The sequence below is a fragment of the Cetorhinus maximus genome, chromosome 3, assembly GCF_964194155.1.
Source record: "Cetorhinus maximus chromosome 3, sCetMax3.hap1.1, whole genome shotgun sequence".
Classification (NCBI taxonomy): domain Eukaryota; kingdom Metazoa; phylum Chordata; class Chondrichthyes; order Lamniformes; family Cetorhinidae; genus Cetorhinus; species Cetorhinus maximus.
The window spans coordinates 138,284,092-138,302,050 of record NC_135881.1 but is presented as its reverse complement, the minus strand read 5'-3'; the positions used below and the strand labels follow the sequence as shown (position 1 = coordinate 138,302,050).

Sequence of the window (17,959 nt, the reverse complement as noted above, 5' to 3'; positions counted from 1 at the left end):
ACTGGCAGAACAAAGGAGACCATTCATCCACTTTCGACACTGGGTGGCTGTCCTGTTTTGCAGGGCATTGGTGCTGACCACCGCTGCCATCCCCTCTCATGCTGGATTTTTGACCTTGCTTGCTGGCCTTCGTCCAGAGCAGGGATAGAGGACATCCCGACGGGCCTTCACTGCGCCCAGTAGGCCTTCAAGGGAGATGTCACTAAATCTGGGAGCAGCACGTTTCCCCCATTATTTTGCAGCAGCTTCCTATCCCTTGAAGCGTGCTAGCTCTCTGCAGCAGCGGCCTTTACATATGGCACCCGGTTTACTGAAGGCCTGATGTGACAGCGGGCGGGTGAATGAGAGGCCGCTCTGCCAGCAGCCTGGCATGTTTCCCAGGTATGCATGATTAATGAGGCGGGATTGGGACGATACAGCGTGAAAAGTCGCCATTGCAGCCATCGAGTAAACGTCCTTTTTCCCGCCCACTATCGCACTTAGCGCAAATCTGGGACGATTCTGCCCACACCTCTGTAATGGCTATCATTTCATACTTATTTATTTCTATTTGCGCTGTCAGTTCATTTGTTTTGTTTCAAATGCTATGTGCATTCAGAAACATGCCTTTAGTTTTGTCCTTTTATCACTTTTGTAAACTCCAGCCTTATCTGCTGATCTACTCATAGATTTGTACTCTCTGTCCCTTCCTGTCACGGTCTGTTTATCATTTCCCACATTAATACCTTTCTCTCTTGCCTTGTCTCTATTCTTTGATTTACCACATCTTCCCAAATTTGATCTCTTGGCCCCACTATTTCATTTAAAACCCTCTCTACTTCTCTAGTTGTGTGGCTCACTGGAGCTCTCATCCCAGCACGGTTCAAGTGTAGACCATCCCAACAGTACAGCCACCACTTTCCCCAGTACTGGTGCCAGTGTCCCATGAATTGGAGCCCACTTTTCCCACACTACATGTTCACTTCTCTAATTTTATGTACCTTATGCCAATTGTCACATGGCTTGGGTAATAACCCAGAGATTATTACCTTTGAGGTTCTGCTTTTTAATTTGGTGCCTAGCTCCTCATGCTGCTTATGCAGAACCTCTTTCCTTGCCCTGCCTATGTCATTGTTACCTACATGGACCATGGCAACTGGATCCTCCCCCTCCCACTGCAGGGTCCTCTCCAGTTCTGATCAGATGTCCTGAACTCTGGCACCAGGAAGGCAACCCAGCCTTCTGGACATTCACCGTTTTCTGCAGAGAATGGTGTCAATTCCCCTCACTCTCCTGTCCCCTACTACCCTACATTCCTTTTTTGCTCCCCTAACTTGAATGGTGTCTTGTACCACAGCAGCAATATCAGCCAGCTCATCTATCCTGCAGCCCCCGCTCTCATCCAAACAAGCTGAGAGAACCTTAAACCTGTTGGAGAATTGCCAAGGCTGAAGCTCCTGCTCTCCTGCCCTCTGGGTCCCCTTACCTGCCTCACTTGCAATCACGCTCTCCTGTCCCTGACCACTGACCAAATCAGAAGACCCTATCAGAAGGGGTGTGACTGCCTCCTGGTACAAAGCATCCGGGTAACTTTCCCCCACCCTGATGTGTTGTAATGTCTGCAGCTCAGCCTCCAGCTCAATGACTCTGAGCCGAAGCTCCTCAAGCCGCAAACACTTACCACAGATATGTTTGCCCTGGATCATGCTGGCATCCATATGCTGCCACATGCTGCAACCATGACACGTCACTTGCCCTGCCATCCTTAATGTGTTTTAATTAACTACTTAATTATTTTATTCACTTATTTATTTTCCTTTGTTATATATTTTATTAGCCTTACCACCAGTTCCTGTACTATTTTAAACCTTAGGAATAGAATAGACCTTAACCACTTACCAGATATTCATCAAAGAGCTAGCTTCAGATCAGCCATGACCTTATTGAATGTTGGAGCAGGCTTGAGGGTCCGAATGGCCTACTCCTGTTCCTAATTTGTATGTTCATATGTCTGTATGTTCTTCTTTCCCTGTATTAGAGTAAGAACCAATCCCTACAGGGTGAAGAAGTTAGAAAAGTCAAAAGGAAAGGAGTACCTCCTTCCTTCAGAAGCACTGATCTTTCGAGAGGTTAAGTGGAGCCCATTAGATGGCCAGTGCATCTTGCAGCTCCCTCCTCAGCCCGCCCTTGCTGCTGTGGATGTTGATTGTTTCTTTTCCTTATCTGAAGTTAAATCAAAAGCAGCCATGAGATCACTCATCCTAATGCAAAAACCTCCAAAGTGTACACAAAGAGGTCTCTCACAACAAGTACCATCAGCAAACCATTACTGAGAGGGAATTGAGAAAGCAGCTATGGCTGTAGTGTTTTCATACACATTGGCACTCCTAACCTATGACCATCCCCATGATGTGCTGTTCAGTCTCACCTTGGTCCTATTGATGAGTTGCCAAACTCTAGGAAACACATGCAGGAGACATTAATTTCAAATCGCTGCCAAAATATCAGGAAAGGAGCCTCACTTAAATATTATTATAAAAAGTCATAAAAAATAAATTATGTGACTGTGACAAAGGTAAAATGAACCTCCTTGTCCTCCTCAGCCTGTCCACAGATTTTGACACAGTTGACCTCACCATCTTCCTCCAAAACCTCTCCTCTGATATCCAACTGGGTGGTATTGTACTCACCTGGTTCTATTCTTATCCAGTTATAGCCCAAGGATCATCCGTGGCTTCTCTTCTCACTCCTGCACCATTACCTCTATCCTTGGTCTCCTCCTATTTGCTCTCTACATACCTCTCCTAGGCGACATCTGAAAACATAGCGTCAGCTTCTGCATTTATAATTTGATGACAGCAAACTCTATTTCACTACCAGCTCTCATGGCTTATCCTTTGCCTCGAAATTGTCACAGTGCTTGTCTGACATCCAGTCCTGGATGAAAAGAAATTCCTTCAACTAAATAATTGGGAACTCTGAGGCCATTGGTTTTGGTCCCCTGTACAACATTAGCCACCTAGTCCATCCACCTCAGTGCCTGAGGCTGAAACAGACTCTTTGCAACCTTGGTGACATATTTGACTCTGAGTTGAGCTTCCAACCATGTTTCTGCGGAAATTTTACTACTTAAAGGTGCCTTCTAAATGCAAGTTGTTGTTGTTACAGAACCAGAGGTAGTCACTCAGATGCCCTGAAATCAGCCACAGTTAAAATGGAAATAGGTGCTTTTCTGATGGATTTCCCAAATTTGATGATTTAATCATTCTAACCCACTCCCCCGATCCACTCTTAGCCATTGTTGTGGGGGTTGTGGGGATGGGGGGAGGTGGTGGGAAGGGTAACACACATTAAAATTCCTTCATAGCTAACTTCAACATTTTGCTTTGCATTCTCAGCTTTAAAACTGATCAAAAAACAACATTAAATATATATGCATTTGGTATTTTTTTTAAGTTATGTTTTCCCAGAATACTGTTTCATATAAATATAATTTGACTTGTTCAGTCACTGTAAATTAATGGTGCAGATGGTATACCCTAAGCAGCATAAACACTGGAGCAATTTTACCTTCGTTGCCTGGTTTGTAATCTAGTGAGTGAATCGCCTGCAATTTGCAGAGGGTTTGTGGTGAAGGTGAAAATTACCCCAACTCACTGTGAACAAGAAATCAGTTAATGGATCTTAAAATACAATAAAACACATAGAGGAATAGGCTCAAATGAACTTTCTGACATATTCAATCAACTCTCTAATGCTTTGTGACATTATTTATATCATTGAATAAATTATCATCTCTGAAACACAACCACTGTCTATTATTTATTATATAACTCATCTTTTGAAAACATGAATGTCAATTATGCCATCTTTTGCATTAATTATTGTTGAAATATTGCACATTGTATAATATTAACGTCTGGGGAGTTTTCAAATTTTAGTAGTTTTGAAAACTTGCTGGGTTCAATACGCCAAAACACACTAGTATTTTAATTTAGAAACTTTAGTTTCCATCAGTGTATATTTATGCAGTGAGGCCTATATTGTAATACCACTGTACTATATTATAATAGATGGGGGGGAGGGTGAAAGAAATTACTGGAAATGTACCTCTGAGTAATAATTGTTGAAGTTGATACAATTTTACTTGAGGCCCATTTAAAAGAGTTTTATTATTATAGAGATTGGTTTAATGTGAGCCCTCTTTTATCTGTGAAACTGCAAACAGTAGGCTCTTCAAGACTCCAGTGGATAAATAGAGATTTCGATTTCCTCTCTGAATTTCCCCCCTTGCTTTCCCTTTACTCCAGTTCTCCTTGTGCAATGCTGCGTGGCGCGACGCCGGCTGAGCCTGAGTGAGAGAGCCACGGTCACACAGAGGATAGATGAACAACATCGGAACCAAAATAGCCGTGTGAATGCCCGAGTGTCATCATCGGCGCCACATTTCACAGGTTTGAAAAGCATTTATTGCATTTGCGATCCGGGGTTGTGTGTGCTTTTTGTAATTCGCTGGGAGGGGGTTTTAACTTTTGGTTGTCATTTCTAAGCGGCTCTTAAAGCTAACACCATCAGCTCCACTGCAATAATCCCTGAGATTTGCTTTTCTTTTGTAACTTTGGGATGGGTCCAGAGCTGTGGTTGAAGCGATCCAATAGCAGCCGATAAAGTAAATTATGACAGCACACTGAACGGCGAGTTGCTCTCGCCCGTTAGCGATCTGCTTAGTTAGCGTTTGCTTTTTTTTAGGGGCGATTGAAGGCCATTGCACAAGGACAAATTAAAAAGTCCGCGATTTGTGCCTCATTCTCCTGCTCTCGGGCGCGCTGGCCGGATCGGGGCACCCCCTGTTCAAAAGGCGGCGTTGAGATAATCTGCTTTTTGTTGTTTTAAATATTGTGCGATGTAGTGAATTGAAAGATCGAGATGGATGTAAACGGAGTTTCTCAGTGTCGGGAGAACGGGAGCTCGGAGCCCATCCCCCACGCTCAGGGGTCTGGAGGCAGTGGCTGTCAGCAGCAGCAGCAGCAACAGCAGCAGGATGGGCAGCAAGAGGAGAGTGCAACAGCCAGTGACAGCCACAGTCAGGAAAAGCGGCAAGCAAATGATCAGGAAGACAAGAAGGTAAGGACACCTTCAATATCCTTACTTTTTTTCTTAAACTGCAGAATTTTTTTTAAAATCCCTTTTAGCATCTGCTTTGTACTGAATGAGGAGTGGCACAAAATTGTCTACAAAACCCATGGATCAAGTCTTCTATAATGTTTCTAGCTGTGACAGTGACAAGCATTAATGATTCTGGTAATTGTGAATGAGCAACAGGAAATATGACATTATGAAGATTGTTGAAATGCGTTGATTTACAAGACAAGGTGGTACTTAGTTACAATAACATTAAATTCTTAGTTATCAATTATAGATTTGGACTTAAAAATAAATACTTAGATGAAATACAAACCTCAGAAATTACTTTTGGTGACATTAATAGCCAAATTCTTAACACACTGGTATGACATTCCTCTGTCCGCAATTTTAAAAGACATTGGCTCATTGGAAATAAATAGAATGTCCTATAAACACTTGTATGAACATTAACAGTTGTCATGTTCTGTTAATAACGCCCCACCCCCACAATTTATGGCCTATTGTGTCATAATAAGTCAATTTTATCTATTCAGTTTTATTGAAGATTTGAGATTCCAAATTCCCTCAAAAAATTTTGTCCATCTAGCTGTTCAAGTTTTACGTAGTTCACATGAAGGATTTGTGTTTTATTTTTTCCATTAAAGACTATCTCTAACTAAAGAACACATTTTGCCACATCTAAGAGCACAAAGGTTGTGTCAATGAATTTATATGTATTATTTTGCATTTCTGAAGGAATTATACGATTGAGATACATTTATATCCAGTTCATTTAATATCCACCCATTATGACGTGTAATTTATATTTTACACATGGAAATAAAAGTGTTTCTGTTTTGGTCAAAATTAAGTATGTAATATTAACAATGTGACTTTAATGCTTTAGTATATTATGCTGCAATGTATAGTAGCTTTTTGATTCCAAATCATGAATGAAATTAACTATTGTTATTTCTATTTGGGAAAGTGATTGTATCTGATTGGAATTTTTTGCCTAATTTTCTGTCTTTGGTATCTTGATTTGGAAGAAGTTAGAAGAAATGACGCAGCAGATGTGTTTGAATTCAGGCACTGCCATTCCCTTTTCATTTTGCTTAGGACCTAGGCAGCTGAAGGCATGGCCGTCAATGGTAGAGCATGAAAATTGAGGATTCACAAGAGTTTTGTAATGCCTGAGGAGGTTACTGAGATAGGGAGAAGTGAGGCCATGAAAGAATTTTAAACAAGGATGAGAATTTTTAAATTGAGGCATTGCCAAACCGTCAGCTAATGTAGGTCAACGAGCACAGGATGATATGTGAATGGGTTGTGGTGGCAGAATTTTGGATGTCCGCAAGTATATGAATGGTCGAACGTGGAAGGTTGGCCAGGAATGCATTCAAACAGTGAAATCTAGAAGTAGAAGGTTTCAGCAGTCGATGAGTTGAGGTGGGACTGAGTTTGGCGATGCTACAGAGGTGGAAGTGGTGAAGTGGTTAGGAAATGGAGATTGTGACGGGGTCCAAAGGCAATGGCTTTGGCCTTCAATTGGAGGAAATTTCGGCTCATTCAGGACTAGATGCTGGATAAGCAATGTGACATATAAGAGTCAGCTGTCAGGGGTGGTTGGGTGGTGATGGTGGTGTCACTTAAACTGGGTTTCATCAACTTCCATGAGGAACCTGACATTGTGTTTTCCTATAGATACAGACATTTAACTATAAATATCTAACAATAATATTTAAAAATACTAAGTAAAATGTATGTGAGGATGCTTCAGCAGTGGATATGAATTCATTGAATGAGATAGCTGGTTAAACTTTCAATATAGCAGTCACAGATTCACAACGATGCAGCTCAATGTTTAGTCTGATTATTTATTCACATTTCAAGCGTACAGGTGTACAGGTTACCCTTCATAATTTTCTCATGCACATTGTGATTGTGCAGAGGTTTCATAATCACATGCAAAATTATCATTTTTTACTACCTTTGCTTGCCTCCTCCACCAAGAATCAATATTTTCAGAAGATTAGGGAAGAAAATTGGGGGAAGAAAGGAATAATAAAATTGAGTTGTTATTTGTCAGCTTAAGGCAATCTATGCATGTTCATAAAAAATAATTGGTACATTGTACTCTTATCTGGCATATAACTTAAAAATTTGACCATTAGCATGATGTGCAAGGTGTGTATCAATAGACATAGAAAGAAAGAATAATTATCTAGCATCTTTCAGTTTGGAAAATCAATGAGTTCCTCTTCAAGCATAGCCACTGTTGTAATAAAGAGAAGCATGTTATTTGCATACATTCTATCATTAATCTTCAACCTTCCTTACCTCTCTAAAGCCTGTGTGGCTGCTGAAATTTAATACAGATAAATGCAAGGTATTACTTTTTGGTAGGTAGAATAAGGGGGCCACACACTCCATGGAAAGCAAGTGTCCAAATGTGGTGCAGGAACACTGGGAACTAGGGATACAGAAACACAGATCTCTAAAAGTAGTGATACAGGTTGATAGGGTAATGAAAAACACATAGAATTGGGGTTCATCTCTAGAGGGAGAGAACTGAGGAGCAGAGAAGTTTTGTTAAACTTAGTTGCATAGTTGCATTCAAAGGAAGCTAGATAAGCACATGAGGGTATAAGGTATAGGAGGATACATAGATGGAGTTGGATGAAGGAGGACACGATGTTTTGTTAAAGACCACACTTGGAGTACAGTGAAGACTCCTGGTCTCCATATTAAACAAAGGGAATGGAGGCACTGGAGAAGGTGCAAAAAGGATTCAATAGAATTATACCAGAACTGCAAGGTTATACTTATTATGAAGGATTGAACGGGCGGGTTTTTTTTCTCTATATAACAAAAGACTGAGACATGATCTGATGGTGGTCTTCAAGGTTATGAAAGGATTTCATAGGGTAAATGTAGAGAAGATGTTTCCACTTGCAGGTGACGCCAGAACTATGAGTCATTATGATAGTCGCCAAAAAATCCAATAGGAAATTTAGACTAAGCTTCCTTATCCAGAGATCAAGTCGCTACCGCAAGGAGCAGTTGAGGAAAATAGCATAGTTGCATTCAAAGGAAGCTAGATAAGCACATGAGGGTAAAAGGTATAGGAGGATACATAGATGGAGTTGGATGAAGGAGGACACGATGTGTGGGCCCCTTATTGTGCTGATGGCCTGTATCTGTGCTGTAAATACTTTGTAAGTCTATTGTCGACCTATTGTGCTGATGGCCTGTATCTGTGCTGTAAATACTTTGTAAGTCCTTAAACTTCTCTGCAGAAACATGGAATGATAAAGAACAAAAAGAAGTCATTTGGCCTTGTGCCTGTGCTGGCTCTTTGGTAGAACTATCCAATTAGTCCACTCCCTTGGTCTTTCCTATGGTCCTGTAATATTTTTTCCTTTCAAATCTTTATCCAATTTCCCTTTAAAAGCTACTTTTGAATCTGCTTCCACCACTCTTTCAAGCATTGTATTTCAGATCACAATTTGCTGTACATAAGATTCTTTCTCCATGTCCCCTCTGGTTCTTTTGCCAACCACATTAAATCAGTGCCCTTTGGTAATTGACTCTTCTGCCATTGGAAACAGGTTCTTCTTATTTACTCTTATCAAAAACATTCATGATTTTGAACACTTCCATCAAATCTCCTCTGCCAATATGAAAACAGCCCCAGCTTCTCCAGTTGCTCAACTTCTGGTGATTATATATGCACAGTTAGACTCAGTAATTGGAGGTTGCTGTCTGAGATATTCTGCGGCTCTGTAAGCCATGCACAAGCAGCATCTCACCATCAGGCTTCTCATTCAAAAATATTAAATGGCGTGAAGTCCCTGTACAAATTGTAGATATGGGCTAAACTTGCCAAAAAAGTTAGAGCTTGCCCATTTCAGTTTAAATACCCTTTTATGTCTTAATTATCACCAAATAAACTCTCTGGAACTAAAAAATAACTTTTATAAGTGTGGATTCTCATTCCTCCAACTTTTAATTATTAGTGGTGTCTCTTTTAGCCTTCTTTTCATCCAGTCTTTCTTTCTATCTCTTTATTTTGCTCGCTGTACCTGATTAGACACTGAATTAATTATTCTAAATTACACTTCCTCGTTTAAATTCCGCACTGTTCCTTTCCCAATACTTCAACCTGGCTGGTTTAGGAGATTAAGCAGTTGCTTGTTCTGTTCACACAGGTCCCAGATGCTCTGTAGAGGGCGCTGCATTGTTTTGGATGGTTGGTTGACAGGAAGCTGCCCTGCAGAAGCCCATAGAAAGTCTATGGGCAAGTGCAAGGATAACAGCTGACACCATTTGTTCACCACTCAAAGTAAAATCCAGCCCTATGTGTCTGCATATGCGTGCACAGTGTAAACTAAATATGGTCCTGGGATGCTTTTGTTATTGTTATATAACTTGAATGTCAGTGTATCAAATTTACACAACATTCTGTTATTTTTCCCTTCACTAAGATAAAACCGCTATGGACTCCTCAAAGATGTTTATGACATTTGGTTTTGTCAGGCTGATTATACTATGTGTTGTAAATGACTTTATAATCTGTAGCCTCCCAAGAAGTGCCAAAGAATGCTGTCGAATGCAAGTGGTTTAATATACTGTATTAATTTGAATTGAATCACTGACTGCATTGTGACTCATGGATAAAATAAGGTAAAGCTAAAATACATCATAAAGAAGTTGCTCATTCTTTCTCGGTGTTCATGGGATTTGGGTGTTGCTGGCTAGGCCAGCATTTATTGCCCATCCCTAATTGCCCTTGAGAAGGTGGTGGTGAGATGCCTTCTTGAACCGCTGCATTCCATGTGGTGTATGTACACCCACAGTGCTGTTAAGGAGAGAGAGTTCCAGGATTTTGAAGGAACGGTGATATATCTCCAAGTCAGAATGGTGAGTGGTTTGGAGGGCAGCTTCCAGGTGATGGTGCTCCCATGCGTCTGCTGCCCTTGTCCTTCTAGATGGTAGTGCTTGTGGGTTTGGAAGGTGCTGTCTAAGGAGGCTTGGCGAGTTCCTGCAGTGCACCTTGTAGATGGTACACACTGCTGCCAGTGTGCATCGGTGGTGGAGGGAGTGAATGTTTGTGGATGGGGTGCCATTCAAGTAGGTTGCTTTGTCCTGGATGGTGTCGAGCTTCTTGAGTGTTATGGGAGTTGCACTCATCCAGGCAAGTGGAGAGCATTCCATCACACTCTTGACCTGTGTCTTGTAGATTGTGGACAGGCTTTGGAGAGTCAGGAGGTGAGTTACTCACTGCAGGATTCCTAGCCTCTGACCTCCTCTTGTAGCCACAGTATTTATATGGCTAGTCCAGTTCAGTTTCTGGTCAATGGTAACCTCCAGGATGTTGATAGTGGGGGATTCAGCAATGGTAATGCCATTGAATGTTAATACCACTGAATGTCAAGGGGTGATAGTTAGATTCTCTCTTTTTGGAGATCGTCATTGCCTGGCATTTGTGTGGCACAAATGTTACTTGCCACTTGTCAACTCAAGCCTGCACATTGTTCAGATCTTGCTGCATTTGGACACGGACTGTGTCAGTATCTGTGGAGTCGTGAATGGTGCTGAACATCGTGAAATCATCAGTGAACATCCCCACTTCTAACCTTATGATGAAATGAAGTTCATCCATGAAGCAGTTGAAGATGATTGGGCCTCGGATACTACCTTGAGGGAGTCCTGCAGCGATGTCTTGGAACTGAGTTGATGGAACTCCAACAACCACAACCATCTTCCTTTGTGCTCGGTATGACTCCAACCAGTGGAGAGCTTTCCTCCGATTCCCATTGACTCCAGTTTTGCTAGGGCTCCTTGATGCCACACTCGGTCAAGGGCAGTCACTCTCACCTCACCTCGGGAATTCAGCCGTTTTGAGCATGTTTGAACCAAGGCTGTAATGAGATCAGGTGCTGAGTGGCCCTGGCATAATCCAAGATAAGCAAGTGCTGCTTGATAGCACTGTTGATGACCTCTTCCATCACTTTACTGATGATCAAGAGTAGACTGTAGGGGCGGTAATTGGCTGGGTTGGATTTGTCCTGCTTTTTGTGTACAAGACATACCTGGGCAATTTTCAACATTGCCAGGTAGATGCCAGAGTTGTAGTTACACTAGAATAACTTGGCTAGGGGTGCAACAAGTTATGGAGCATAAGTCTTCAGTGCTATTGCCGGAATATTGTAAGGGCCTATAGCCTTTGTAGTATCCAGTGCCTTCAGTGGTTTCTTGATATCATGTGGAGTGAATCAAATTGGCTGAAGACTGGCATCTATGATGCTGGGGATCTCTGGAGGAGGCCGAGATAGATCATCCACTTGGCACTTCTGGCTGAAGATGGTTGCAAATGTTTCAGCCTTATCTTTTGCACTGATGTGCTGGGCTCCCCCATCATTGATGATGGGGATATTTGTGGAGCTTCTTCCTCCAATGAGTTGTTTAATTGCCAACCACCATTCACGACTGAATGTTGCAGGACTGCAGAACTTAGATCTGATCCACTGGTTGTGGAATTGCTTAGCTTTGTCTATCATTTGCTGCTTATGCTGTTTGGCATGCAGGTAGTCCTGTGTTGTAGCTTCACCAGTCTGACACCCCATTTTTAGGTATGCCTGGTGCTGCTCCTGGCATGTCCTCCTGCACTCTTCATTGAATCAGGGTTGATTCCCTGGCTTGATGGTTATGGTGGAGTGGGGGTTTTGCTGGGCCATGAGGTTGCAAATTGTGGTTGAGGACAATTCTGCTGCTGCTGATGGCCCATAGCGCCTCATGGATGCCCAGTCTTGAGTTACTAGATCTGTTCAAAATCTATCCCACTTAGCACAGTGGTAGTGCCACATAACACAATGGAGGGTATCCTCAATGTGAAGACAGGACTTCGTCTCCACAAGAACTGTGCGGTGGTGAATCCTACCGATACTGTCATGGACAAATGCCTCTGCGTCAGGCAGGTTGGTGAGGATGAGGTCAAGTACGCTTTACCCTCTTGTTGATTCCCTCACCACCTCCAAAGACTCGGTCTAGCAGCTATGTCCTTTAGGACTCAGCCAGCCCGGTCAGTAACTGGCACTACCGAGCCACTCTTGGTGATGGACATTGAAGACCCCACCCAGAGTACATTCTGTGCCATTTCCACCCTTAGTGTTTCCTCCAAGTGGCGTTCAACATGGAGGAGCACTGATTCATCAGCTGACAGAGGGTGGTACATGGTTTCCTTGCCTGTGTTTGATCTGATGCCATGAGACTTCATGGGGTCCAGAGTCAACATTGAGGATTCCCAGGACAACTCCCTCCCAACTGTATCACTACCTTTCCTGGTGGTCTGGGACATTATCTGTAAAGATTGATTCTGTGAGTATGACTATGTCAGGCCATGCACTTCCAATTTTACACTAGATGTTAGTAAGGAGGACTTTGCAAGGTCGACATGGCTGAGCTTGCCATTGTCATTTCTAGCACCTAGGTTGACACCAGGTGGTCCGTTGGTTCCATTCCTTATTGACTTTTTTGCTGTTTGATACAACTGAGTGGCTTGCTAGGTCATTTCAGAGTCACCCACCTTGCTATGGATCTGGAGTCACATGAATGTCAGACCAGGTGAGGACAGCAGATTCTCTTCCCTAAAGGGAATTAATGTACTAGATGGGTTTTTACAGCAATGGTTTCATGGTCATAATTAGACTTTAAATTCCAGATTTTTATTGCATTCAAATTTCACCACCTGCCGTGGTGGGATTTGAACCCTGGTCCCCAGGGGATTATCCTGGGTCCCTGGATTTCTAGTCCAGGGACAATATCACTACACCACCACTCTCCCCACTCCACCACCCACCCCGATGTCTAATGATTGATATTTCAAAATTGTGCATGAAATAGGAAAATCTTCAAATACTGTAAAGCATGAATTAAAAACAAATAGTTGGAAAGATGCCACAGACCAGTGAGCATCTGGAAACACAAAAGACAAATTATGACATTTTGGGTGTCTACACTTCATTAGAATAATCTGTTAGTTGTCTATTTTCTAAATGGGGGTTTCTTTTAATTGACTTATGGACACTAAAATTAGCTTCACAGATAGAAACCTTGGAGCAGGTCTCAGGCCTAATTTTATGGCGACACTTGTACTGATGCTAGCTATATTCATAAGTGACTTGAAATAAAGATCACAGGGGCAAGTTTTCTCTCAATCCATCCCCATTTTTCAGCTTGAATAGGGCTGCAATGAGATGAAAATTCTAAAATATAACAACACTGTCACTGAGCTTGACGTAATCTTTGAATGGGCCTCAAAATAGGTAGATAATCATACTGCCTGAAAGAGGTACAGCTTTATTAAAAAAATGTTTAAAATATTGTCTTATGCTGTATTTAGGACATCAGTGCAATTTTGGTCTTTTACAGGGTAGAGTGCATGCTCTGCTTACGGGAGCTGAGCACTGAGCAATTGAACAACAGTCCTTTAAAGGGACTGCACTAGGTTGCTCCAAAAATGTATACTGCCGGTACCTCTGTGGCACCACCCTCTCGGGAATGCCTTCCCCCATCTTTTCTTGAGCTGCTCACCGCATTCCCCCTCTCCCCCACCGCCACCGCTAAACTTCTGGTGCAGCTCTGCAGAGGAGCTTCCAGCTTTCCTCTCAACTCCAGTTGACGAGTTGCCTGTCAGAAATTGTTTAGCACGAACCACTCAACGATATTACTGTAATGAGACCTGAGCATGAAAATGGTTCTGGCCTCTCCCAAATGACATTGGGTGGACATCTTGATTTCTGTGCGCTCCATCCACCCTGATGTACACCAAAAACGAAATTCTGCTCCACACTCTTTAATGTATTTTGTAAGTGTATGCATTTTTTGAGCTGCAACATCATTTTTTTTTAATGGCATTATTGCTGTCACCAGTTGTGGTTTAGCTTAGTTTTTATGAACTGCTCGAGAAAGACTCTGCTGTGTGGGAGTACAGCTGTCGATTGATTAAATACAGGACGTATGATTAGAGATTTTCATTTTGATTATCCTCAAGCGGGAGCAAAATTTCATTTCTGATTAAATATTTGTTGAAAGTTGTAGCCATGAATTACGTTGATTCAAAATGATTAACCCTCTTCATTCATTTATGTTGGGTACTGCTCATCACAAGTCATTAGATATTTTTATTTTAAATGATTGACTTAGGAAAAGGTAAAAGAAAAGATTTTCATAATAACTAAGAACCACTCTGCAAAAGTGATGAGACCACAAATTGGTTTCAAAGTTTCCTCAATTTCAAATTCAAAAGCCAAAAACTGGTTTCTCTGCTGATGAAGCAAATTAAACACAGCCCACGTTAAAATCGCACTTCATATGGTCAGCATAGACTAGAAAAGTGGTTAATTTTAAGATTATGCTTTGGCTGTATGAGAGAACTGTATATTGTGTAACAAAATAGGTTAATTAGCATGAATAAATGTCAGTGAGCACACTGTAGATGAGGGTGATCAGCATTTTCACCACTGGAATGTTTACAAGCAGCTTAAGGATCTTTAGGCTAGAAATTCGTGTGTCCTTGCTTTTGGCAGTGGAGGTCACAGTTTGTGATCTGCCTGTGCCGGTTCCAATGAGGTGGGCAGGACATAAATTTAATGCACCTATCTCATCTGCAAGATTGCCGAGTGGGTCTCATGCTGTTTCCTTCTTCTTTCTGCTTCTGGCTGTCTCTGTGTATAGCAGGGAGGGTCAAACAGTGTCGTGCACATAACATGTGGGACAACCAAAGTGCTCCTCTTAAATGTAATCTGTCTCCCTTTCATGGAAGCTGCACTGAATAATATTGCTGGAATTTAAAAGTTGGAAAATTAAGCAGCGGGGCAGGGAAGAGGGTTCCAGGGTGACACATGTAGCACTGGAGTCATTAGTGATGGGTGTGGGCAGGAAGCCCTCAAGGATCCCACCCTCAGAAGGGAGTGGTGGCAGGTGACCAGGGAGGTCAGTCCCTGGTATTTGTACCCAAAGGCCTTCAAGAAGTCTCATGCGAGTGGTCAAGGTCAGTGAATGCATCTTCATATGACATCCTACCCATCGCACCACCAACCTTTCACATTGCCCAATGCACTACACCTCCATCACTCACCCAACAGCAGTACCTGGCACTCAGGATTCATGCCTAACATCCAGATACTGCACCTCACCCTCACATATCAACCAGTGGTATCAGCCCTATTTCATTTCTCACTGCTTCCGCATACTTCCAGCCATTCAGCTATGGCACGCACATCACCCAAATACAGTGCTACACAATTACTGGCAAACTGCCTTCTCTCTTGCAGGGCAAGGCAGCACACAATAGAAAAGAGCAGAACAGAACTGGTGAGGGACAAGGATGCCTGCATTTCCTGAGCCTTATAGAGGATATGGCTCTCAGCATCATGCGGCTGGCTGCGATAGAGCCTGTATTAGCGGCACTGCTGAGAACATTGAAGGTGAAGGCATGTTCCTGCCTTCTGCCCCTTTTCAACTCCCAGTTTTCCCTCATGGTGCAGAGTGATGTGTGCATTCATTGTGAGAACCAGGGTGGTCCAAATTAGGTAAGCTAGTGTTGTATCAGTCAGGTGGGCTGTGTGACGCAGGATAGCACTGCTTCGTCGACTTCCAGAACACACTGGAGACATCCAAGCAGACATCATTTCACACAGACTGCACCATGTGGGTCATACTTGAAGTGGCTGGTGGCTTTGTGCACCCCAGTAAAGTGGCACTAGTTCTGTGTAGTGTCGCCTCCCAGAGATGAATTTCATGGCCTACGTGTACAAGTATCTTAACACCATTTATTTTACTTAAATAGCAAATTTTATATGATGATCTGGTTTATTTTGTGAATTGGATCCACTGCTTCTTGAGTGAATAATAAAATTGTATCACAAGCCCTTAAGCATGTCAATATTTTTGGTGCTCTTTAGATAAAGCTAATAATTTGTGTTTGCAATTTGGTAATGTTCTCTCAAATTTAGCACATTTTAGTTAAAACTGAATGGGTCATTATTTTAATTTATAGAGTAAACAAATTAAACCACCAAAAATCTCCAAAAATAGAATTTTAGTGAACTGCAACACCAAAGGAACAGAATCTAAAAATGAGAGCGTAAATAACGAAGTGTGATTAACAGTTGCCTGTTACTTCTGATGCAGGTAACACGCGACTCAGCAAGGGCCCCAAATTTGTGCAAAACTAGTATCACTTAAAGCGACCTGCACCTCTTAAAGGGGGATGTGCATTGCGGCTGGAGCAGGTACGAAAACGCTTTGCAGAAAAGAGTTTGAGTATAGGAAGAAGAGTGAATTGTGACATAATAGTAAAGAGAGCGTGCTCCAAGGTTCTCTAAAGCTGCACTGGACACTTTGGTATAGAGGAGGAAAGTGGTGCTTAATGCACTGAGGGCCAAAGGCCCTCCAAATAACCTTTCTAAAGACCTTGAGACCAGAAAGCCAAGAGTCAATCTGTGAGGACCTAGACACAGTGCCGCAAAAGAGTTCAATGTCTTCACATGAATGGTCAGCATCAGTGAATGCATCTTCAAATGCCAAATCCCACTAACTGTATCACCAGCCTCACGCACTGCTCAATTTACCACACCCCCATACTCACCTACCAACAATCTTTATTAATCATGACTCATACCTAAGATTCTTTGCTTCAGCTGACCCTCACACATTTTGCACTGCTGCGACCCTCACATTCACATCTCACAAGTGGCACACACTGCCAGCTATTCAGTCAGCTACGTCACTGAAACAGATTGTACCACATTCACCAACACACTTCCTTTTCAGTTTCAGGACACGTTAGCACACAACAATGGGCTAAGGATCCAGAGACGTGGGCCAGGATTTTTACCGGTCCCCAAGGATTGTGCTGGGAGGTATAAATTCATGTGGGAGGGTGGACGGTGGTGTGTTCATCACCTTCCCACTGCCACTGGTATTTACCAGTGATGGGGAAGGTGGCAGACAGCTCGCTTGTCCTTAAACCAATTGAGGCCCTTAAGTGGCTAGTTAAAGGCCATTTAAAGACTTTATTCCATCACTGCTGGTATTTTACCAGTAGCAGGTGGGCACTGCCAGGTATGGAGACTGCCAGGCATACCCTGGTGGCTCCCCCTGCTGGTTCAGGAAGCAAAGGCAAAGAACTTAAGAAATAGAAACAAGAGTAGGCCATTTGACCCATTGAGCCTGCTCCACCATTCAATAAGGTCATGCCTGATCTGATCACGGCCGTAACTCTGGTTTCCTCCCCTGTCTCCCATAACCCTTCACTCCCTTGTAGATCAAAAACCTGTCTAACATGGCTTTAAATATATTCTGTTATGTTTTGATCACTCTTGCTGAGAGGATCCTTTACTATGCGATCAATAGGTTAACACTGTCTCACTACAGGTCTAAAATTGCCAGGTCTGAAATAGCCTATTCCTTGGATGGTTCCAGAAGGTATTGTTCTAAGAAACTGTCACAAATACGTTCTATGAACTCACCCTGAAGTCTACCTCTGCCTATTTAATTCGTCCAAACCCTATGAAGATTAAAATTGTTCATTATTAACAATGTGCCTTTCTTACAAGCCCCCATTATTTTGTGAATTACTATGTCTGATAGTGTAGTTACTCTTAGGGGCCCAATAAACTACCTCCACTGACTTTTTTCCCTTGCTATTTATCTCCACCCAAACTGATTCTACATCTTGGTCTTCTGAGCCAAGATCATTTCTTACTCCTGTACTGGCCTCATAATTTATTAACAGAACTACTCCACTTCCTTTTCCTTTCTTCCTATCATTTCAAAATGTCAAATACCC

At 42.4% G+C, this 17,959-nt stretch overlaps 1 protein-coding gene across 1 annotated transcript in view; it reads left to right on the top strand.

Annotated features, from left to right (window-relative positions):
- The first annotated feature begins 4,305 nt into the window (after positions 1–4,305).
- LOC144678935 (RNA-binding motif, single-stranded-interacting protein 3) overlaps positions 4,306–17,959 on the top strand; it is a 1,591,210-nt gene continuing 1,577,556 nt past the window's right edge. Inside the window, exons 1-2 of the mRNA XM_078539043.1 lie at positions 4,306–4,433; positions 4,889–5,103. Coding sequence (XP_078395169.1) covers positions 4,906–5,103 — 198 coding nt within the window. The 5' untranslated portion in view covers positions 4,306–4,433; positions 4,889–4,905. The remainder of the gene's footprint in view (positions 4,434–4,888; positions 5,104–17,959) is intronic.